Below are 21,324 nucleotides of genomic sequence, written 5' to 3' on the forward strand. Positions count from 1 at the left end.
ATATAATTGAGAAGCGCCTTAACCTTGGAACGTCGTAACCCGAACCCGTTGTAACCCGGGAACTGCCTGTATTAGTATTGTATTATAAAATAAAAACAAATTAATATGCATCTTTTTCATGGATCTGTTAAAAAGTTATGCTTTGCTTCACATTATCCAAAAATATTTATGTATCATAGTATTACTATTGCATTTTGAAATAGTACAAACATAGCAATCATACTCCATTTGCATTGTTTACATTTTCATGAACGTGGAAGATACCATTTGGGAAATTTTGCTTAGGCATCAATTTCTGTTTAAAGATGACCATGGGGGAAAGTTTCGTCCCATCTACCATACACGTTCAAACAACAGTAAAATGTGTTTTTCCATGCCCAGTAGCTTTGATTAAAATACTTTTCAAAAGGTTGGGCACTTTGCTCAAGGTTGACAAATCTATGCTTTACCCAATCCAGCCAATTGCTTATCTGGGGATGAAGATCAACTCTCTTTTTGGGGTCTTGACAACAGAAAAATGGAATTTTCCACCAATTTTGAGAGATTTTTAATGGGTCAGACTCTATACCTCAAGAACCTAGACCTTACATTGTCCTCAGATGTCTTGTAGGCAGATTGGGGGGTGGGGCTATTCTGAGAAACATTTGATGTGAAGGAGTTGGACTAAAGAGAAGAGAAAGCTTCTTATAAACAACCTGGAGCTTTTGGAAGTTTGGAATGGTCTTAAGCAAGAGGAACATCTAGTCAGGGACAATATGATCGCAGTCTTTTCTAACAATTCAACCTCTCAATTCTTACATAAATGGACAAGGAGACAAATTTAGAGATCTGTTTAGGCTAGCAATGAAACACTTCTCCTTTGGATAGAGTCAAGGAACATCATTCATTTACCTCATTTTGTCCAAAGAAGAAACAATGATATCACAGACCAACTCGGCAGGAATGGGCAAGGTCTTCTGTCAGAATGATCTCTTCTTCCAAAGGTTTGCCAGAAGTTGCTGAACCTTTGGGGAGACCACAACATCAATCTGTTTGCAACTGCCAAAAACACTACACTCCCTGTTTACTGTCCTCCATACTAGGATCCTCAGGCATGGGCAGTTGATGTTTTTCTAAACGAGTGGTAGAATCTAGACCTTTACGCTTGTCCTCTATTTGCTGTTTTGAGGAAGAACTGGAGTTGTGAGCTTGAGTTGCAAGCCTCACAGAACACAAGGATGATTTTGACAGCTCCTTGGTTTGATTTATAGGTTTTAGGCATAATGCCAAGCACTGAGGCAACTAAGGCCATTCAGCACTGAAACGGAAATTGACAGTGAAAAGGTTTGAAAGGTATAACAGGAGGAAAGCCTCACAGTTGCACTATGAACCAATTGTTAGGAAAGGGTGGAAAGTAAGATGGAAGAAAGATGATATGAGGGAGGTAGAGTAAAAGGAAAGAAAGTAGTTGCAACTAGGGGCCGAAGGGACACTGCAAAGAACCTTAAGTAATGCCTACATTGTACCGCATGAGGTGCATTGATGGCACTACCCCCCTATGGAGGAAAGCTCCTTGGTGGCCCTCAAAGGGAATAGTTTCCCAAATATCCTTTCCTGGTAGTAGATATTCCTCACCTTCTGTTCAAGAAAGATCTTTTCAGACTGTCTTTTTTGAGATCCCTTCAAACCTCCACATGCTTCATCTGACCATGTAGAAACTGTCAGACTGTATCAATAACAGTGGTCAGTTTATTGATCTTGATGCTTGTCCAAAGTATATCCAGCAACTGTACCACTACATATATCCTGATTAAGTTCTTCAAGTATCTCATGTACAAATAGCAGTTTTTGTCTCAGCAATCAAACGATGTTGCATTACACTGTCTACAGTTCTGCGTCATGCTAACTGAATACCAAATATCACTCATGATTTAAATTTGAAAGAGGCTGTCAATCTTTTGAGCTGGAAATTTTATACCTTCCTATAAGGGTTTACAATGAAATTTGGACCCAGTCCTTAAGGACTTAACATTACCTCAGTTGCAGGCTTTTGGATAATGCATCAGTTAAGAACCTTGGAGATTTTTTCCTTTTAGCTCAAGCTCATTCTTGTATGTGAACTTTGTTCTAGTGGAAACGTGTCACTTGCTGGATGAGTTGGTTATGTGCTTGACTACCGATCTCAGGGTCTGGGTTTGATTCCCCGCTCTGCCAACGCGGAATCAGAGGAATTTATTTCTGGTGATAGAAATTCATTTCTCCACGTGGTTCGGATCCCACAATAAGCTGTAGGTCCCATTGCTAAGTAACGAATTGGTTCCTAAACGCGTAAAAATATCAAATCCTTTGGGCCAACCCTAGGAGAACTGTTAATCAGCTCAGTGGCCTGGTTAAACTAAGATATACTTAACTTCTCTCCCTGCTTAGAGAAAATTTAACTAATTTGGCTGGCAATATCTTCTAGTAACAGTACTAACTGCTTTCAAAAAGGAAATCACTATTCTGAATGTCATTGCCTGAAAGATCAAGATCTTGAAAGGCTGCTGACAAGCCAGACAGAGGGATACTTAAAAAAAATGAATGGTACACCAAAAGATTTAGTATTTTTGTAGGCATGGTAAGCTTCATTTTGCTTTGTGGTGTTATTAGATTACTTGTTTCTCTAGTCAAGCAAAAAAGAAAGCCTCGGGTCAAAGATAACAACAAGCATCATCACAAGTTCCAGCTCCATAAAGTGAAAAATGAGAGCATTGTGTCAAATTTGCTAATTAACAATGTTAGACACACTGTTCCATTCCAGCCACTGTCAAGATTAGCAGCCACCTCATTTCACTGTTCCAAGAAATAAATAAATGCAACATGACTAATTCATGCAGAACTTATATTATAATTTTTTATACCTTATCATCACACTGGGAGATTAAAAATAAAAATAAAAAACAAACAAAAGTATAACAAAGAAATGAAAATAATAATTACAAAACTTGTGGAGTAAAATGAATGTGACCATACAATGAAGAAATGCAATAATGAAACTGAAGAATTTTTTCTGTACAAGGGCACTATAATTAAGGACGTAAACCACAGCTTGTCACAATAATTCTAAGATGCTCTAGAAACTTTTGTAAGCAGCAATATTCACTTACAAAATTCACAGCATGTAGATGAAGTGTTGCTATTAAAACATGTTTATATTTTAATAAGGGCATTTAATCTACAGTCAAACCCCCTGATTCGTTGACTCCGGATTCGCGGACTCACATATTCACGGATTTCTCTCTGGGACATATATCCTCATTATTCGAGGGAAATTCGCCTATTTGCTGTATTTTTCTATGAGAAATGTCCACAAATTCCTGTTATATTTACCAATTTCATCATAAAATGCACTTTTTGTAATAAAACTATTAAAAAAACCTGGTATCAACATTTTTAATGGGTTTTTCTTGAGTTTTAACTAACAAAAAAGTCAGATTCAAGCATTTTTATAAGGGCTTCAACTATTCGCAGATTCCAGCTACTTGCAAGGGGTGTCTAGTCTATTCAACTGCTGCGAATACAGGGGGAACACTGTACATGCTTTAAATTTTTCTTCTTTTGCAATTAAAAAAAACAATACACAGTTGAACACTTAAAATGTAGTAAGAAGAAATAAGTTTACTCTTCTACATTACCTGTGTACATCAGACTCAATGCCATTTGAACACTGTTTCTTTTTCTTCCTCTTGGGCTGGGCTGCTTCTCCTAAAACAGCAGCGCGAAAATCTTGCTGCTTATTTGTTCTCCTACCTCTGTAGCAAAATCATTACTGAATGACTATCTTTGTTCACAAAATATTCTTTATTCAAGAAATTCTTCCATTATAGCAAAATAATTGCTGAGTAACTGTAACAAATTCATAATCTACAGGTAAACAACTAAATAAAATTTATACAAACAAAATTAATTTTTACAGTACAAACCCTTTTATGTTTATAAGACTAAGCACAATACCTAAGAAGAAGGAGAAGAAGAACTGAATCATGCTGTAATAGTGAAGAGGGGTTTAGAGGCAGTAAACTGTAAAAGTAGAGCTTAAGAAAAACTTGTTTTCTGGGTTCAACCTGTGTCTGCTGATGAAAAATCCCTGTAACTCATTTTTCTAGTATAAATAAACTCTATAATATACCAGAGAAAAAGCTAACATGGTTATGCTGAAGTTACTACCCTCAGCGTGATCACCCAAAGGGTGTCGGTATAAGTATAGGGGCGTTGTGTTACCACAAACCACAGGACTTCTGCCATTCAGAAGGTTCCCTTCAAAATCCCCCTCTTTGGTGGGAGCCGCTACAACGAAATCCCACCACCCGTCCTCGCTCACCACTACTACTACTACCCACATGCTACAATCCCATTCCTGTAAAATAGAGTCGTGCGGCAAAAGCTGTAAAATTACGCTCTGTGTTAATCAGTAAAATTTGGATTAATCCGACTGAATATGAGTGCTCAAGCTGCTTCTGCTTCGAAGTTGAGTACCCCAATTTGGTTTTATTTCATAATTAAGTTAATTTAAGTATGCTATTGGCCTGGGCCCCTCAAAATATAAGTTGGGGGTGCGGCTGGCTAGACCGCCATTTTGAGCGTCGGCATAGCTACAGCGAATTTCGCACGACATGTTTCAAATTATATATATAGGCTTAGCTTTAATAATAAAGTATTAAAATGTGATATTTCTGTTAGTACAGATATTGGTTGCATTTCATATTGATATGGCTTATATACTAGCAACTTAAGTATTTCAGTGCTCGTGAGCCCTTCTCGAATCTAGGCTAGTCTCACAATGATAACCATATTTGATCCTTAACTGGATACATGGTTAAATTACCCCTAGTTAGCTTAAATTATTAAGCCTGATAAGCTTAATAGTAGGTTTTTCTCGTCCTAGCGTTGTAGGTCTAGAAAACGACTTTGCTGGTATGGTCGGGGAAAATTTCCCATCACAATGGGAATTTAAGGGATACCAGGGGATATGTAGATTAGTACTAGATATTTAGAGATAACTCCTATGCACCTTGTGATATATTGTTATAATTAGACTGAATAAAAATACCCTAAGTAATGGTATTATGTGCCTAGCCTAGCTGGATAGCCTCCTGACCGGGTTGGACCATTTCGATCGCAACGAGCCACAGCCAGTCAGTGAAAGATCTAGGCTACGTAGCCTATGAGTGATACCCAACTTGGATCAGGGGTAGAGCCAGGCAACGTGAACTATTACAAACAAACCTCTAATCTAATATATTAAATAAGGGATATTATTTCATATAATAATTACTATTCTTATTATCTCTGGAGCCTCGGCGAACAGAGTATACCTTTAATGGAATATTTAGAGGCAGGGTATAAACGTAATAGTACTCAAAGTTCGGCATTGCTGGAATTCAAAATGATTCATTCCTAGGTTCGGCAATTATAGAGGTAATCCATTATCTAATATACAACAGCTTCTCAGTCGATGTTCTATAAAAATAGGCGAACTGTCCTCTTCTTCGGCATCGACGAAGTTCGGCGTATATGTTTAAGCATGCCTCTTAAGTGAATTCTCAGTTTATGCTATTACACTTAAAGTTTATAAGCCTCCTTAAGATAAGCCAATTAGTATTGATATTACGTTGGTCTCGGAATATTTCGGCTACGAAATATTTCGCCGACAACTTAGAAAAGAAAGAGTTTCTAGAACACTTAAGCAGTTACGTCAGTACGGAATATTTCGGAGACGAAATATTCCGCCGACAACAATCCAGAAACTTACGAGTTTTTTTGACTAGTTATTCATAACTAGTATTAAGTCGGTTCCGGAATATTTCGGCAACAAAATATTTCTTCGATAAATATAAACGACAACAAAACTTACGAGTTTTTAACTTAGTTAATACACGTTGTGGATAACTAGTACTACGTCGGTACCGGAATATTTCGGCAACAAAATATTTCGCCAACAAATAGAAACAATGCATGAGTTCTCTAGAAAATACTTAACTGCATGTCTAGACGGAATATTTCGGCGACGAAATATTTTGCCGATAGTTTTAATAAATACCACCAGGGAAGAAAACTCATTGAGACTTTTCACATTACAGGTGGTCCGTTGCCAGGCGGAGGGCTGCCATGCATCGTTGGGGAACCCGTTCGGCCACGTAGTTTGCCGGTCGCACGCCAACTGCGCCGTGCAACTTGACAACTACGTGGTCTGGCATCCGGACGCTTGTACGGTCTGTTACGACTTGGTGGCCATCATGTCCAATGAACAGGTAAGGACATTACGAAATTGGCTTAGATATTTTAAGGAATATAGTCATAAGAATTCTAAATCAATCAACGGATCCGCCACTAAAACAAATGTTAACTTACAGACGGATCCGGCGGCATACCACGATGCTAGGGTGTCCCTTCGCAAATGGGGGGGGGGGCTTCGGCAAAAATGTACCTAAGGGTCAGCCCTATGTGCTTGATGCTGACCTTTGCGCCATGATCTTTTCAGGGGCCACACTGACTACAGCGGTGGCCAGAGACATTGCCGAACCCTTCATCGAGGCCATCCGGGCTGAAACCACGACCACCTTGGAGCAGCAGCAAGATTTGATGGAGGATGTGGCGGCGATCAACATCAACGCCGAGCCCATGGTCACGGAGGAACAGGTAGGTGGGGAGGTAAGTGGAGCGAGTTCCCTTCCCAGTCCTTCTCCTTCCCTCGCTTCTTCTTCATCCTTTAACCCTTAAATGCCGACTGGACGTATTTTACGTCAACATTTTTTGTCTCTCGGGTGCCGACTGGACGTATTTTACGTCGACATACAAAAGTTTTTTTTTAAATTCGCGGAAAAATACTTATAGGTCTACCAGCCTAAAACTTTTGAATCACGCGCCTTGGGGGATGCTGGGAGTTCACGGATCAAGGTGTTGTTTTGTTTACAATCGTTACGCAGGCGCGCAAGCGCGAATTTCTTTCTTATCGCACTAAAAAGTATCTGTGACACATCTCGGAAATTATTTCGTCACTTTGACATAATTTTTGTACCATTGTAAATTAGCTGTTACATGAAGTATTATATATGAAAATGTGCGCATTTTTATGTAAAATACAACAATAAAATACTCATGATTGTAGCTTTTATCAGTTTTGAGATATTTTCATATAAATAACGATAATTGCAAAAATTTCAACCTTCGGTCAACTTTTGACTCTACCGAAATGGTCGAAAAACGCAATTGTAAGCTAAAACTCTTATATTTTAGTAATATTCAATCATTTACCTTAATTTTGCAACTAATTGGAAATCTCTAGCACAATATTCCGATTTATGGTGAATTTATGAAAAAACTTTTTCCTTAAGTCCGCGCGGTAACTCTTCCGAAAAAAATCATACATGCGATTGTGGTAATGTTTGCACCATTTTAAAATTAGCCGTTATATAAAGTTTTATATATGAAAATGTGCGCAATTTCATGCACAATACAACTAAAAACAACCCATGGTTGTAGCTTTTATCAGTTTTGAGATATTTACATATAAATAACGATAATTGCCAAAATTTCAACATTCGGTCAACTTTGACTCTACCGAAATGGTCGAAAAACGCAATTGTAAGCTAAAACGCTTATATTCTAGTAATATTCAAGCATTTACCTTCATTTTGCAACAAATTGGAAGTCTCTGGCACAATATTTCGATTTATGGTGAATTTATGAAAAAAATAACATTTTCTTTACGTCCGCGCGGTAACTCTTCCAAAAAAATCATACGTGCGATTGTGGTAATGTTTGCACCATTTTAAATTAGCCGTTACATAAAGTTTTATATATGAAAATGTGCGCAATTTCATGTAGAATATAACAAAAAATAATTGAAGGTTGTAGCTTTTCTCATTTTTGAAATATTTGCATATAAATCACGATAAATAGAAAAAAAACCACGTTCGGTCAACTTTGACTCTACCGAAATGGTCGAAAAACGCAATTGTAAGCTAAAACTCTTACAGTCTAGTAATATTCAGTCATTTATCTTCATCTTGAAACAAATTCAAAGTCTCTAGCAAAATATTTAGATTTATAGTGAATTTAAAAAAAAATCTTTCCTTCCCTCCGCACGCGGATTCTCCGCCACAAATCTCCGAAATGAGTACGTACCATTCTCGGAATATTTGCTCAGTTTCATATTAAGCATTTCATAGAGTTTTATATATGAAAATGTGCGCAATTTCATGTAGAATAAAACAAAAAATATTTGAAGGTTGTAGCTTTTCTTATTTCCGAAGTAATTGCATATAAACAATATATATATAAAAAAATTCGACATTCAGTCAACTTTAACTCGTCAGATATGGTCGAAAACTGCATTTGTAAGCTAATACTCTTACAGTATAGTAATATTCAATCATTTGTCTTCATTTTGAAAGAAATTGGAAGTCTCTAGGACAATATTTAGATTTATGGTGAATTTTTGAAAAAAATATTTGTTTACGTCCGGGCGTTACGAATTCATGCATTATTTTGTGATAATATTTTCTCTGTGTTGCTTTTATCGTTTTACAATGTGTTATATACCAAAATGATCGCAATTTAGTGTACATTACAACAAAAAAAGTAACTTGTTACCTTTAACCGTTTTGCGCACAGCGCGATTTGAATACAATTATATATGAAATTTCGTTTTTGCGCTATCATATATCGCATTATTTATATATGATAATAATAATTTTTTTCATTTCTGATGGTTGCATACTAAACTTCAGCCAATGACAAAAAAAGGAGCCAAAAATGAACTCTTAATCTTGAAAACTAAGCTCGCTGTGATTTTTTGAAAAAAAAAATTTTTTCCGCTTCCGCGCTCACCCTGAAACACCTCCGGCAAACGGGAGACAATTTTCTTTTTACCGCTTCGGCGTTAGAGGGTTAAGGGCTTTTCGAAGCCCAGTGAAAAACAAGGAATGCCGTCGGTAGTTCCTAAAGTCAAAAAGACTTTAAAGAAGGGCATGAAGCCTGTTCCACCAGCGGCGAAGGAGTTGTCTTCAGCTTCACAGCCGTCGACATCGTCCATCAATGAGCCTGCTGCCATAAATCCTTCCCCTAACGAAGGGACAGAAACGTTCTCAAAGGCGGTGGAACAGTCCTTTGACCCTGAAGCCTTCACTAACCTATTGTTAGCTAGGGTTAGTGGAGTAATAGAGATGCACGCCTCGGGCCAACACCGGACATCTCCAATCAGGCTCTCTCGTCATTGTCGGAGAAAATTAGGCCTATTGAGGAGATGCTCTCCGGTCTCCTTCGCTCCGGAACACCAGCCCTATCAATGATGGTTCCAGATGCTTCAAAGCTTCCCCCCTTTGACAAGGAAAACCCTTGGAGGTTGGCCCTACATGCTCCCTTTGTAGATGGGAGATTGACTATTGAGGGGTGTGGTACAAGACCGATTGAAGACTTTGAGCTCTTCCCAGCCGGTCTACAGTTCCCGTTCCCAGGTTTTGTTAGGCTAGCAAAACATGCGCTAGTCAGAGTTGACAAAGTGCCAAAAGAAACGGTGATCTTCCCCAGAGAACAGGCCCAAGCTGCCTGGGTCCGTTCTCTATCAGAGTTGGGCTACGTCAATACCAAATTGACGCCGCACAAGGGGAAATATACAATGTTTGTCACCCCCGAAGGAATTCCGTCACCTTGTACATCTAAGGTGGCGGAGTTAACCTTACAAACAATAGTGGAAGATAAACCGATGCCAGCCCTGAGGGAAACAGAGGCTACATCTCTTCTTTTGCCCACAGGATTGGACACTTGGAGTAATGCTCCGGCGACATTTACTTCAGGTAAATTGGAGCCGGATTGCGCTTCGGACTTATTCTCCGAAAGATTGCCCAAACTCCCCGACCATATGATCAAGGTGGAGTTCGAGGCGAGGACTAGGTTAGCCAGATCTATCAACTCCGTCACATCGGCAGAGTTGCTAGCCACAACTTATGAGGATGAGCAAGTCTTTCGAGTCTTAAAGAAAGCTCTACTGCAGACCTTTCAAGCGGACTTGTATGACTTTGCAATAGCAAGAAGGGCCTGTAGAAAACATGTTTTAGCTGGGGCTACAGTGAAACATGAGCCCAATAGGCTAATTAAATCATCCATTTGGGGAGAAAACCTCTTCCCCAAAGATGAAGTAAATAACATCTTGCATGAGGCAGCCAGGACTAACCAGAGTCTGAGAGTAAGGTGGGGTCTTCCCTTCAAACGTCACATTGATGCACCATCTCATCAACAAGGGCCCAAAAAGAAGGCAAGAAGGTATAACCCTTACCAAACGGCCCGTCCTCATGGATATATGCAGGCAGTGCCGTCCACCTCTAAAGCACCAGCACCACAGCAATATGTCTTGGTCCAACAACCCTCGGAACCTCAACCTTCGACTTAGCATTTAATCCTGCTTATGAGGCGAGAAGTACTTTTCGCCCATATAGCAGACATGCTGGGAGTAGTCCAGCCAGGGGAGGCTCTCGATTGCAGGGTGGAGCCAGAGGTAGAGGATTCTGAGGAGGGAGAGGAACTAGACCAGCAACCAACCAGTGAGATCTCCCACGTAGGGGGGAGACTGTTCCTATTCAGGGGTCGATGGACCTTCAGTCCATGGGCCCACAGTATAATATCAAAAGGTCTAAGCTGGAAGTGGGAGAAGGGCCCTCCCCCTCCAGTCAGCTTCTTCCAAAAACCAACAGAGGACCTCTTAGAGTATACAAAGGATCTTCTGCAGAAACGCGCCATAAAGAGGGTGAAGAGCATAAGGTTCCAAGCACGTTTGTTCAGTGTCCCAAAGAAGGACTCGAACAAAAGACGAGTAATCCTGGACTTGTCTCGGCTGAATTCCTACATTCACTGCGACAAGTTCCATATGCTGACAATCTCACAGGTACAGACCTTACTTCCCTGTGGGGCCGTCACCACCTCTATAGATCTTACAGACGCTTACTAGCACGTCCCAATAGCCAGAAACTTCTCTCCGTACCTAGGATTCAAACTAGGCAAGAAAGCCAACTCATTCAAGGTAATGCCCTTCGGACTCAATGTAGCACCCAGGGTATTCACAAAATTAGGAGAGACAGTAGTTCAGGAATTGAGGAAGAAAGGAATACTGTTAGTAGCCTACCTGGACGATTGGTTAATCTGGGCGAACAACGAAGCAGAGTGTCAAAGGTCGACAACCAAAGTACTGGAATTCCTAAAATTTTTAGGGTTCCAAGTAAACATGGCGAAATCCAAACTGACTCCAGCATCTCAGTTCCAATGGTTAGGGATTCAGTGGGACCTGAAGAAACACAAGCTATCTCTACCGCCCAAAAAGGTCAAAGAGATAGTAAAAGCTACAAAACGCTTTATCAAAAACAGACGGTCATCTCGAAGGGAACAGGAGAGGATCCTGGGCTCCCTTCAATGCGCATCAGTAACAGATGTTCTATTGAAAACCAGATTAAAGGATATCAATCAGGTTTGGAGATCAAGAGCAAATCTCAAATTCAGAGACAAGGTTTCAAGAATTCCAGATATTCTAAAAAAGAGACTTCTTCCATGGACGAAACAACGGAACCTATCCAAATCAGTTCCGCTGCAATTTCCTCCTCCATCTCTGATCATCCACACAGATGCATCTCTGAGCGGTTGGAGGGGATATTCACCCCTCAAGAAAGTTCAAGGAACATGGTCGGAAACATTCCGTCGATTCCACATCAATGAATTGGAAGCGATGGCAGTGTTTTAACACTGAAAAAGTTACAACCGTCCAAGAAGATCCACATTCGAATCGTATCGGACAGCTTTACAGTAGTCCATTGCATAAACAGAAGAGGATCCAAATCCAACAAATTGAATCATGTAATGATAGCAATATTCCTATTAGCGGAAAAGAACCACTGGCATCTGTCAGCAATTCATCTGGCAGGGTAAGGAATGTAGTAGCAGACTCCTTGTCCAGAATGACCCCACTGGAATCAGAATGGTCACTGGACAACAATTCATTCAAATGGATTACAACTCAGATTCCAGGACTCCAGGTAGACCTCTTTGCCTCGGAGTCCAACCACAAGTTAGCTTGCTATGTGGCTCCCAACATAGACAACAATGCCTTTGCGATCGATGCAATGTCTCTGGATTGGAACAATTGGGAAAGAATTTATCTTTTTCCTCCAGTGAACCTCCTGTTGAAGGTACTACACAAGCTAAGATTATTCAAAGGCCAGCTGGCACTAGTGGCACCCAACTGGCCGAAGAGCAATTGGTATCCCCTTATCATGGAGATGAAACTCAAACCCCAGAAGATTCCATCCCCGAACCTAACACAGATAGTACAAACGCAAACTGTGTCAGCTTCCTCAAGAATTCTGAGTGCCCTAACTTTATGGACTTCATGAAGTTTACGGCACAAAAAGAAGCAAACACAGATCCATTAAATATTCTGTTTGTAGAATCGGATAAACGAGATTCTACAATTAGACAATATGATTCCGCAGTGAAAAAATTGGCTATATTTTTTAAAGACATGAATGTTCAAGAAATGGATACGAATCTTACAATTTCTTTCTTAAGATCATTACATGAGAAAGGCTTAGCTGCTAGCACTATTACCACAATTAAATCTGCCCTAAGAAAGATTTTTCAAATAGGTTTCAATATTAATTTAGCAGACACATACTTTTCCTCTATTCCGAAAGCATGTGCACGTTTGAGACCGGTAAGCCGTCCTCAATCAATATCATGGATTTTAAACGATGTTCTTAAACTTGCATCAGATTTAGACAATGATAACTGTTCTTATTCAGCACTACTAAGAAAAACATTATTTTTAGTAGCTCTGGCTTCTGGAGCTAGAATTTCTGAATTGTCAGCCCTTTCCAGGAATCCAGGACAGATACACAATTTTTAGCGAAAAAGGAAGATCCACAGAATAGGTGGACACCTTGGGAAATTCTTCCTCTTCCAGAAGATAAATCATTATGTCCTGTTCATACACTTAAAACCTTTATGACCAGAACATCTCAAGTAACAACGGGCCCTCATTTTCTTAGAGAAAAAGGAGGCACGATAACTCTAAGAGGAATTAGGCAACAGATACTTTATTTTATTAAGCAAGCTAATCCGGATTCAGTCCCACATGTCCATGATATCCGAGCAGCTGCCACCTCAATTAATTATTTTCAAAACATGAAGTTTGACGACCTAAAAAAGTACACAGGTTGGAAGTCCCCAGCAGTGTTTAAGCGCCACTACCTAGTAAATCTAAAGGCCCTAAAATTTTCAGCAGTGGCAGCTGGTGCTGTGGTTGTTCCTGAAGAACAGACTGACGGTTCTCCTTAGAAATCTTTAAATAGAGCTATTCCTTTTACTATCTCCCTTTGCATGACCCTTCTACCTGCATGACTCGCTCACACTCCCCACCATACTATTTTTTCGGACCGGGCTAGACGCTTGTTGTTGATCCCACTACCGGATTATTGTATGAAATTGTACATAAGTATATATATATTACTTTCAAGTACAGTGGTTCCCCCGTATTCGCGGGGGATGCGTACCAGACCCCCCAGCGAATAGTTAGAATCCGCGAATGTTTGGAACCCCTATAAAAATCCTAAAAACAGCCTATTTTGTTAGTTAAAACTTAAGAAAAACCACTATAAATTTTCATACTTGGTTTTTTAATAGTTTTATCACAAAAAGTGCATTTTATGATGAAATTGATAACAAAAACCAGGAATTTGTGGATATTTCTCATAGAAAAATACCGCGAATGCGCGAATTTTCTGCGAATAATGCAGGGAAACGTTCCTGAGAGAAATCCGCGAATGTGTGAGTCCGCGAATCCGGAGAACGCGAATACGGGGGGTCCACTGTACTACTATGGAAGTACTATAACGCTTTGCTTGGTCTGTATGACATATAATCGTGACCAACGAGCTAATAACATATATATTTTCAGTATTGTATATTTTAATACTGTTGTGGTTAATTGTATATTAAGAATTTATTTCTCACAAATATTGAGTTACTAGTTTAAGTTGTAATATTAAGACTAAATAGTAAAACTATTTATAACTCCTTATTCTGGATATCATTAACCCGGTTTTACACATAATTTTAGACTAAAAACTTGTATAACATTCTCTGGTATGTTTTCATCGGCAGACACAGGTCGAACCCAGAAAAGGGATTTTGCCGTAGGAAAAATCTATTTCTGGGGAAGACCTGTGTCGCCCGATGAACCCTAACCCTATTATCATTCTGTTCCCACCCTGACTAATCCAAATTTGTAAAACTATTTTCAGGAATGGGATTGTAGCGCGTGGGTAGTAGTAGTAGTGGCGAGCGAGGACGGGTGGTGGGATTTCATTGTAGCTGCTCCCACCAAAGAGGGGGATTTTGAAGGGAACCTTCTGAAAGGCAGAAGTCCTGTGGTTTGTGGTAACACAACGCCCCTATACTTATACCGACACCCTTTGGGTGATTGCGCTGAGGGTAGTAACTTCAGCATAACCATGTTAGCTTTTTCTCTGGTATATCATAGTTTATTTATACTAGAAAAATGAGTTACAGGGATTTTTCATCGGGCGACACAGGTCTTCTCCCAGAAATAGATTTTTCCTAAGTCAAAATCCCTTTTTAAAAAATTATAACTTTCACTACAAACCAATTAGGGCAATTTATTCCCAGTGAAGGCAAACACCTTTATCAAAACTTATGGCACTTGATATCTACATGTGAAGCTCTGCCCATGAGTGTAAGTCCAGGAAAACATCAAACTGAAGTTTATAACATGTTCTGAAGGAAAAAGCATAAGCTTCGTGTATGTAAAGCGATCTGAACCTTATGATTAGGTGACACTTAATAATTCAGAGAATGGGCAAGTAAAATAGAGAGGGTATACCCCACACAAGAAGACTAGTCCTGTGTTGCTGCTTATGACTACTTGCAGGCAAAGGGAGAAGGCAAAGAAAGGAATTCCATTTTTCCTCCAAAGGGGGTGAAGAACCTGCAATCTGTTGTTCCCAAAGCAAATGAAGCACTAAGCCTTAACCAAAACTACCTGAAATCAAACACATCTAAGAATGCCAAACATTGCAGAAGACTTTCTTTGCTGTTGATAAGTATTGAGAATTAAGAAAAAGACTCCTTTAAGCAAAAAGGTAAGACCTAATTAGTTAGAAGATTAAAAGAATGCTGATGATCCTTAACCTGGTGTGGGCCATTGGTAACAAATGTGATGGGAATGGCACAAATCTATATAAAGGAGACATCAAGGGACCAGGAAAGGCATCAATGAAATGACTATACTGGCGAAAGAGGGGTGCTACAGTGTTGTGCATGACGGTTCATAATGGGATCCTCATAAACATTCAAGACACACACAGTGTGAAAATATTTGTATATAACATTACATTACTGTATTATAGAAATACTTTACAGCATTAAATAAATGTTAATAAAACTATTGTACCAGAGAGACACAATATATACATGTGTAGTATTTCCTAATATGATACCAATGTACATAGACAGGAAAACCTACACGCTAAAAAAAATCATTACAGCACAAAAACTCATCTTGAAGATGACAAAATATAAACAGCATTGCATTGAACACAGTACATGTTAATTAAAATACCAATCATATTGTATAATTGACCATTAAACTTCAGCTCACAATCACCCCATTCCATTGGTATATAATAGAGTAAACAGTGACGCGTCATCATGGGGTGAAGGGTGGTAGGCTGAGGCAATTACACCTCTTTTAAACCTAAATTTTAACATTTCAGAGCACACACTTGCAAAGTGAAATAAAAAAGCGGCACACTTTTGAAAAAAGTTTACTTATGAGCTGGTGTTATAACTTTGATTAGCAATGATATCTTATTTTATGGCAAACAGTGCAATTACAGGCAGTCTCCAGTTATCAGCGGACTCGGTTATCGGTGGACTCGGTTAATGGCGCTTGTCTAGTGGCATAAAATAGGCGATTATGACGACTTAGCGGACCAAGTTTCAGTTATCAGTGCCGTAAGGTGTTGATAATAGAGTTATGGCGCCATAACATACCATACAGAGGCACCATTAACCAATATGTGGTGCCATAAATCGCAGAGTTTTGGCTAATGGTGGTTTTCGCTTAACACCACCCCGCCGAGAATAGAAACCCAGGCTGATAACCAGGGACTACCTGTACACTTATTCCACAGCATGTACTCACATAATGAAACAAAATTGCTAAAGGAAATCATGTAAAGAACTGATTTTTTATGTTTACTTAACAATGATTTGCAGCAGTAGACAGCCCACTCTGAAATACAGGTACTACAGTTTTTATACAAATGCAGACACTTTATTTGATCGATCATCACAGAACTTGTTTTTGTTTTAAATTACTTGCCAAGCATAAATTTAACAATGTACAGCAGGCACACTGCATCAGGTCCCCATATAATACACAAACTTAGAACTTTTACCACACAAAAAATAACAAAAGTACAAAATAAGCTGAGGTGGCATTGTAAATTATTTATTACAATGAATTTCAAGTGAAAAGCATTCTATATACAATAGAAATTTTCATTAAATGATGATAAAAGGAAGCTGAGTCGAAGTGAAAGAGAAAGAGTTCCAAACCTCTGAAGTAAAGCTTGGGAAAATGTTCAAAATACACATACAATGGTAGACATGCAAAAAAAAGTGAGGAAGGCAGTCCCTCTTTAATGATGGGTTGGAGGCCCATAAGTTTGAATTTGCTGTTATCTATTCTCTTTCTTCTGTCTTCAAGATATCAAAAGAAATGTGCCATCTAGGGCAATACAGAACTGAACATTAAAACTAATTATGATTCATGGGTTTTTCATCACACACAACTCACCCTGACTCATACAACTTCCAACATCCTACACAGTAATGTGAAGACAGATAAAATCTCACAATAATAAATAAAAATAAAAATGATGATGAAATACCAATAAAGCTGAAAAGATGAAAAGATTGTATAGAGAAATGTCGTTGGAAGAGCCCTTGTATTCACACAAATCTCTTAGTGAATCAAGTCTGAGACTGAGATCAATGAAAAAGGATGCAACTGACTTCCAAGTGCTGGTCTTACCCATCACTAACCACCAACCTCACAGGGTAACAGCTCTCCTGAACTTGTTCTATTCACACTTAACAAAACAAAAATATATGTAAAATGATAGTTTGTAATTCATAAGACACTTTACAATTATGGTCCACACAAGACATAATATAGCAGTTAAGCAGTATATGATAAGCAAAGCACATTATCTAATGAAAATACAAAAGATATGATTTACTTTAATAAACAGATGAACAAAATCACATGGTTCATGTTGACTAAGAGTACATTACCTTATTTTTGCTTGATATATTACCTTAAGTATGTCTGGACACCTGCTACTACAAGAGTAAGTCTTGGGACTGAAAGTCCTCTCTTCCACTCCTTGCACTTTTCACAGAGACCTGCTACCCCATTATGAAACACTTGCCTATCAACAAGTTCTATGAAGTCTTTCAATGGTACAATTATAACAGCATCTTCAGCTAACGTTTCCTGCAAGAATTCAATAAGCGCAAGATACTATCACTCAGAAGTTGGAAGTAGTGTAAAAATTATTCCCTAAAATCCTAACATAATTTCTTTTAGTTTAAAGCAAAAAAATCTAACATCCTACCTCTCTTTGCCTCTGTTATGTAAATTACACTAAACGTATACTTCATTTAAGAACTTGTTCAGTTAATTCATAAATCTGTTGAATATAATGCATGAAAGCATATCAAACAATTTCACACCATGCCTAAATATTTTAATCTTATCCTAAAATATGACTTTTAATTAACACAAGATAAAGAAATTCTGATGATCTATTAACACTGTAAGACTTGAATAACCAGTTTACTTATACTGTACATGCTGTACTTGATCTACTTAATCCAAAGAGCAAATAGGATACAATACATTTTACTATTGTAATGACTCGTAGCCTGCTGTGCTTATGACATGTAAAAGGTTGGAGTCAAATAAAACCAACTGTTTCCCATTACTACCTTATTACTAACCAGATTTCACTGATACCTTAACTCAAGACAGAAATCTTTTCTCAGATCAAACATCAACTTTAAGTCAGAAAAAGAATAATTCTTCAAAATCCTTTCCCATTCTGCTGGTAGCGCATGAGAACACAGGGCTGTCTGTCAACCTGGTCTTTATAACCTTTTCTAGTTAATAAACCTACATAAGTGACAAATAGTTTTCAATGAAGAGTACAACTAAAGCTATGGTTTGAAAAAGATATCTAGAATAACTGATACTTCTCCTGGGAATGATCAACATTCAATATTAATATTTTATCCTATTTTCAAGGATTCACAATCTAATCTCAACTTAAATGAAATAGGCAACTTCACTGACATTGACACTTCACATACATTCTCTCTAAATATATTAAAAATATTTTACTAAGTAAAACTAACACATCAGAAAATACAAACCTGCAAAGAAAGTGGATCAATCCTTACAAAACTGGCTACATAAGGGACAAGAGAATCTACAACCTCATATCGAAGATCTGCAGTTTGAAGGTGACTCAAAACTTGACTTCCCTCAGGTAGCTCCAGTAAATGACGATCTAGTTGAACTTTGATATACTGTTAACAAAAGAAATTCAAACATCTAGACTCTAAAATTTCACATCTCCAAACATCCTTACCGTACAGGTTTTCTAGAATCTAAGCTTCACTTTATGGTTTTCACATAAATGATACAATATTATACTTTGTATATCTGAGCTTAGATTTATGGCTTGCACGAATTATTTAGTGTTTATACACAAGACCAGTTTAAGCCTATTTGAACAATTGCATTAAACTGGGCCCTGCACTTTAAGGAGGCACCATGCCAGAGTTACCGTTTGAAGACTTTTCTGTATTCTAAGAGGATTAAACCAATACCGAAAACATGAAATGAAGCATGAGGAAATATTATTCCTTACATTGTTATGTATACTATATTAACAGAAAATTTTTACTTGGAAAATCATATTTATATTAGACAAAAAAAATAGTCTTAATTTCTATAACATTCTAATTGAGCCCCACAATTCCTAGCACTGGCCCTGTTTATACACTGTATATACTAAGTTTTTTTAACACTCTTCATTCAAACCATACAACATGCAGTTTTAAACCCTTAGGGTTATAAAAATGGTAATGTGCAATATGGTAGAAACATTATAAAATAATTGTTAAAAATAAACTAGGAAGAGAATATATACCAATATTTACTTAGGTCTAAGTACAGAATGCTTAATTTTATAAGAAATAATGCATGAGGCAATATGACATCATTTAAAAATAACAAGAGTTGAATAACGTATAAGCCAGTTTATAAGGCAACTGATGTATAAGACAACCCCGCACTTTTCGTGTAAAAATGTAGATTGGAGGTATGTTCACCGTTACATAAATAAACTCAATAATAGTATTGGAATTAATGTACAAAAAATGTGTGAATTCAGTACCTTTGAGATTTTTAAATGTTTAGCAAAGCTCACCATTATGAAAATAATACTTTTGTATTCCCAAAGGAAAAATATACAGTAAATATCACAACAAATGCTCAATGTCTGTTAAGCCACTATCGGCGGAGTAATATCTGTTGAAAGTACAGTGGACCCCCCCCAATTAACGTTCTTTGGATTCGCAGATTTCTCTCTGGAACATTTCCCCGGATTATTTGCAGAAAATTCACCTACTGCAATATTATTCTATGAGAAATATCAACAAATTCCTGGTTTTTTTTTAATCAATTTCAACATAATGCACTTTTTTGTGATAGAACTATTAAAAAACCAGGTATGAAAATTTTAGTGGGTTTTTCTTGAGCTTTAACTAACAAAATAGGAGGTTTAAAGCATTTTTATGGGGGTTCCAACTACTCGCGGGGTTGTCAAGTACGCATCCCCCACGAATACGGGGAGACCAATGTAGATTCAAATTAATGTACTATTCCTTTAAAGCTGGAAAGAACCCTGATATTATGGATAACTGGGGAACTGTCAATATCACAAAACCCTTCAGTTTAATTACAAATTACTACCAAGGAAATATTGGCCTTTAGTAAACAACAAGGTTCATAAGTCAAGCACGAATGGTAACTACGAACATGGCTATGTTTCGTAAACAAGAAAGTTAGACTACCCAAATTTACCCTTTCAGTAACTTCAAACTATCTATTATTGTTAAAAGGGCATTGTATAATAAGCATCAATAACAAAATTGTCTAATATTATTACCTTATAATAATGACACTCTGGATAAAGCTGGTATCAAAGTGACAGCTCATTCATTGTAATGTCTAAATATGGTAACTTACAGTATCAATAGTTGTGTTGCTAGTGATTCACTTGAATTACCTATGGTTTTTACTGTTATTACACTTGTTTTGTTTACAGCGTCAATAGTTGTGACAGTAGTTAACTATTGACACAACTATTGACACTTCAGTTTGCTTTTTATACTCTGTATAAGATGGGCCCTATTTTGTGGAAGATTTTTTTTAACGTTGAAAGGTCGCCTTATAACTCAGCATATATGGTATGCTAATTTGGAACAGCATTAAATACCAATAAATAATATACCAATAAAAAATGTGTTACTAAGTTAACATTCTTCTCTCTCTTGGGGCTGCTCTCAAGGGTTTATTCTAAGTGATTATAAGTGTGTTAGATAAATATATTCAATACAAAAACTAAATTTAAAATGTGTCAGCAGAATTTTAAAATTTTTGTGGGCAGAAAACCTAAATGCCTATGCTGTAAGTTTGTAGTAAGTAGTAAGACTTTTACAATGACCTTTCAATTTTCAGTGTCATACAGAAAAACCCTGATTCTGGTCATGAACTCAGCACGACTGATCTCAATTTAAGTTCTGTTATTGATTGTGATACTCATGAGACCTCTGTCTTCAAACTTAGAAAGAAGAGAAATGAGGGAGCATTGCTTAGTACCATTATTGAATCTTTGACAGAGACTAGATTGCAAGAGTTGTTGATGTGATGAGCTTTGTAAATAGTACTTGAAAATAATCTCTAATATTCCATGGAAATTTAGCTCAAATTGGTGCAAGTGGATGGTACAAATTATGGGGATTACAGTGTTCCCCCGTATTCACCGGGAATGTGTACCAGATCCCCCAACAAATAGCTAGAATCCACAAACACTTAAAACTGTCTATTTTGTTGGTAAAACTCACGAAAAACCCACTAAAAATGTTTATACAACAAACCTCGGTTTT

General features: G+C 37.8%; 1 protein-coding gene across 1 annotated transcript in view; it reads right to left on the reverse strand.

Moving 5' to 3' along the window:
• The window catches only part of LOC135217539 (crossover junction endonuclease EME1-like), a 161,507-nt gene that overhangs the window by 24,113 nt on the left and 116,070 nt on the right, over positions 1 to 21,324 (reverse strand). Inside the window, exons 7-9 of the mRNA XM_064253506.1 lie at positions 18,523 to 18,678; positions 17,406 to 17,584; positions 3,654 to 3,770 (exon numbers count right to left, since the gene is read on the reverse strand). Of these exons, the coding sequence (XP_064109576.1) occupies positions 3,654 to 3,770; positions 17,406 to 17,584; positions 18,523 to 18,678 (452 nt within the window). The remainder of the gene's footprint in view (positions 1 to 3,653; positions 3,771 to 17,405; positions 17,585 to 18,522; positions 18,679 to 21,324) is intronic.

This window comes from Macrobrachium nipponense, chromosome 7, assembly GCF_015104395.2.
Source record: "Macrobrachium nipponense isolate FS-2020 chromosome 7, ASM1510439v2, whole genome shotgun sequence".
NCBI classification, from domain to species: domain Eukaryota; kingdom Metazoa; phylum Arthropoda; class Malacostraca; order Decapoda; family Palaemonidae; genus Macrobrachium; species Macrobrachium nipponense.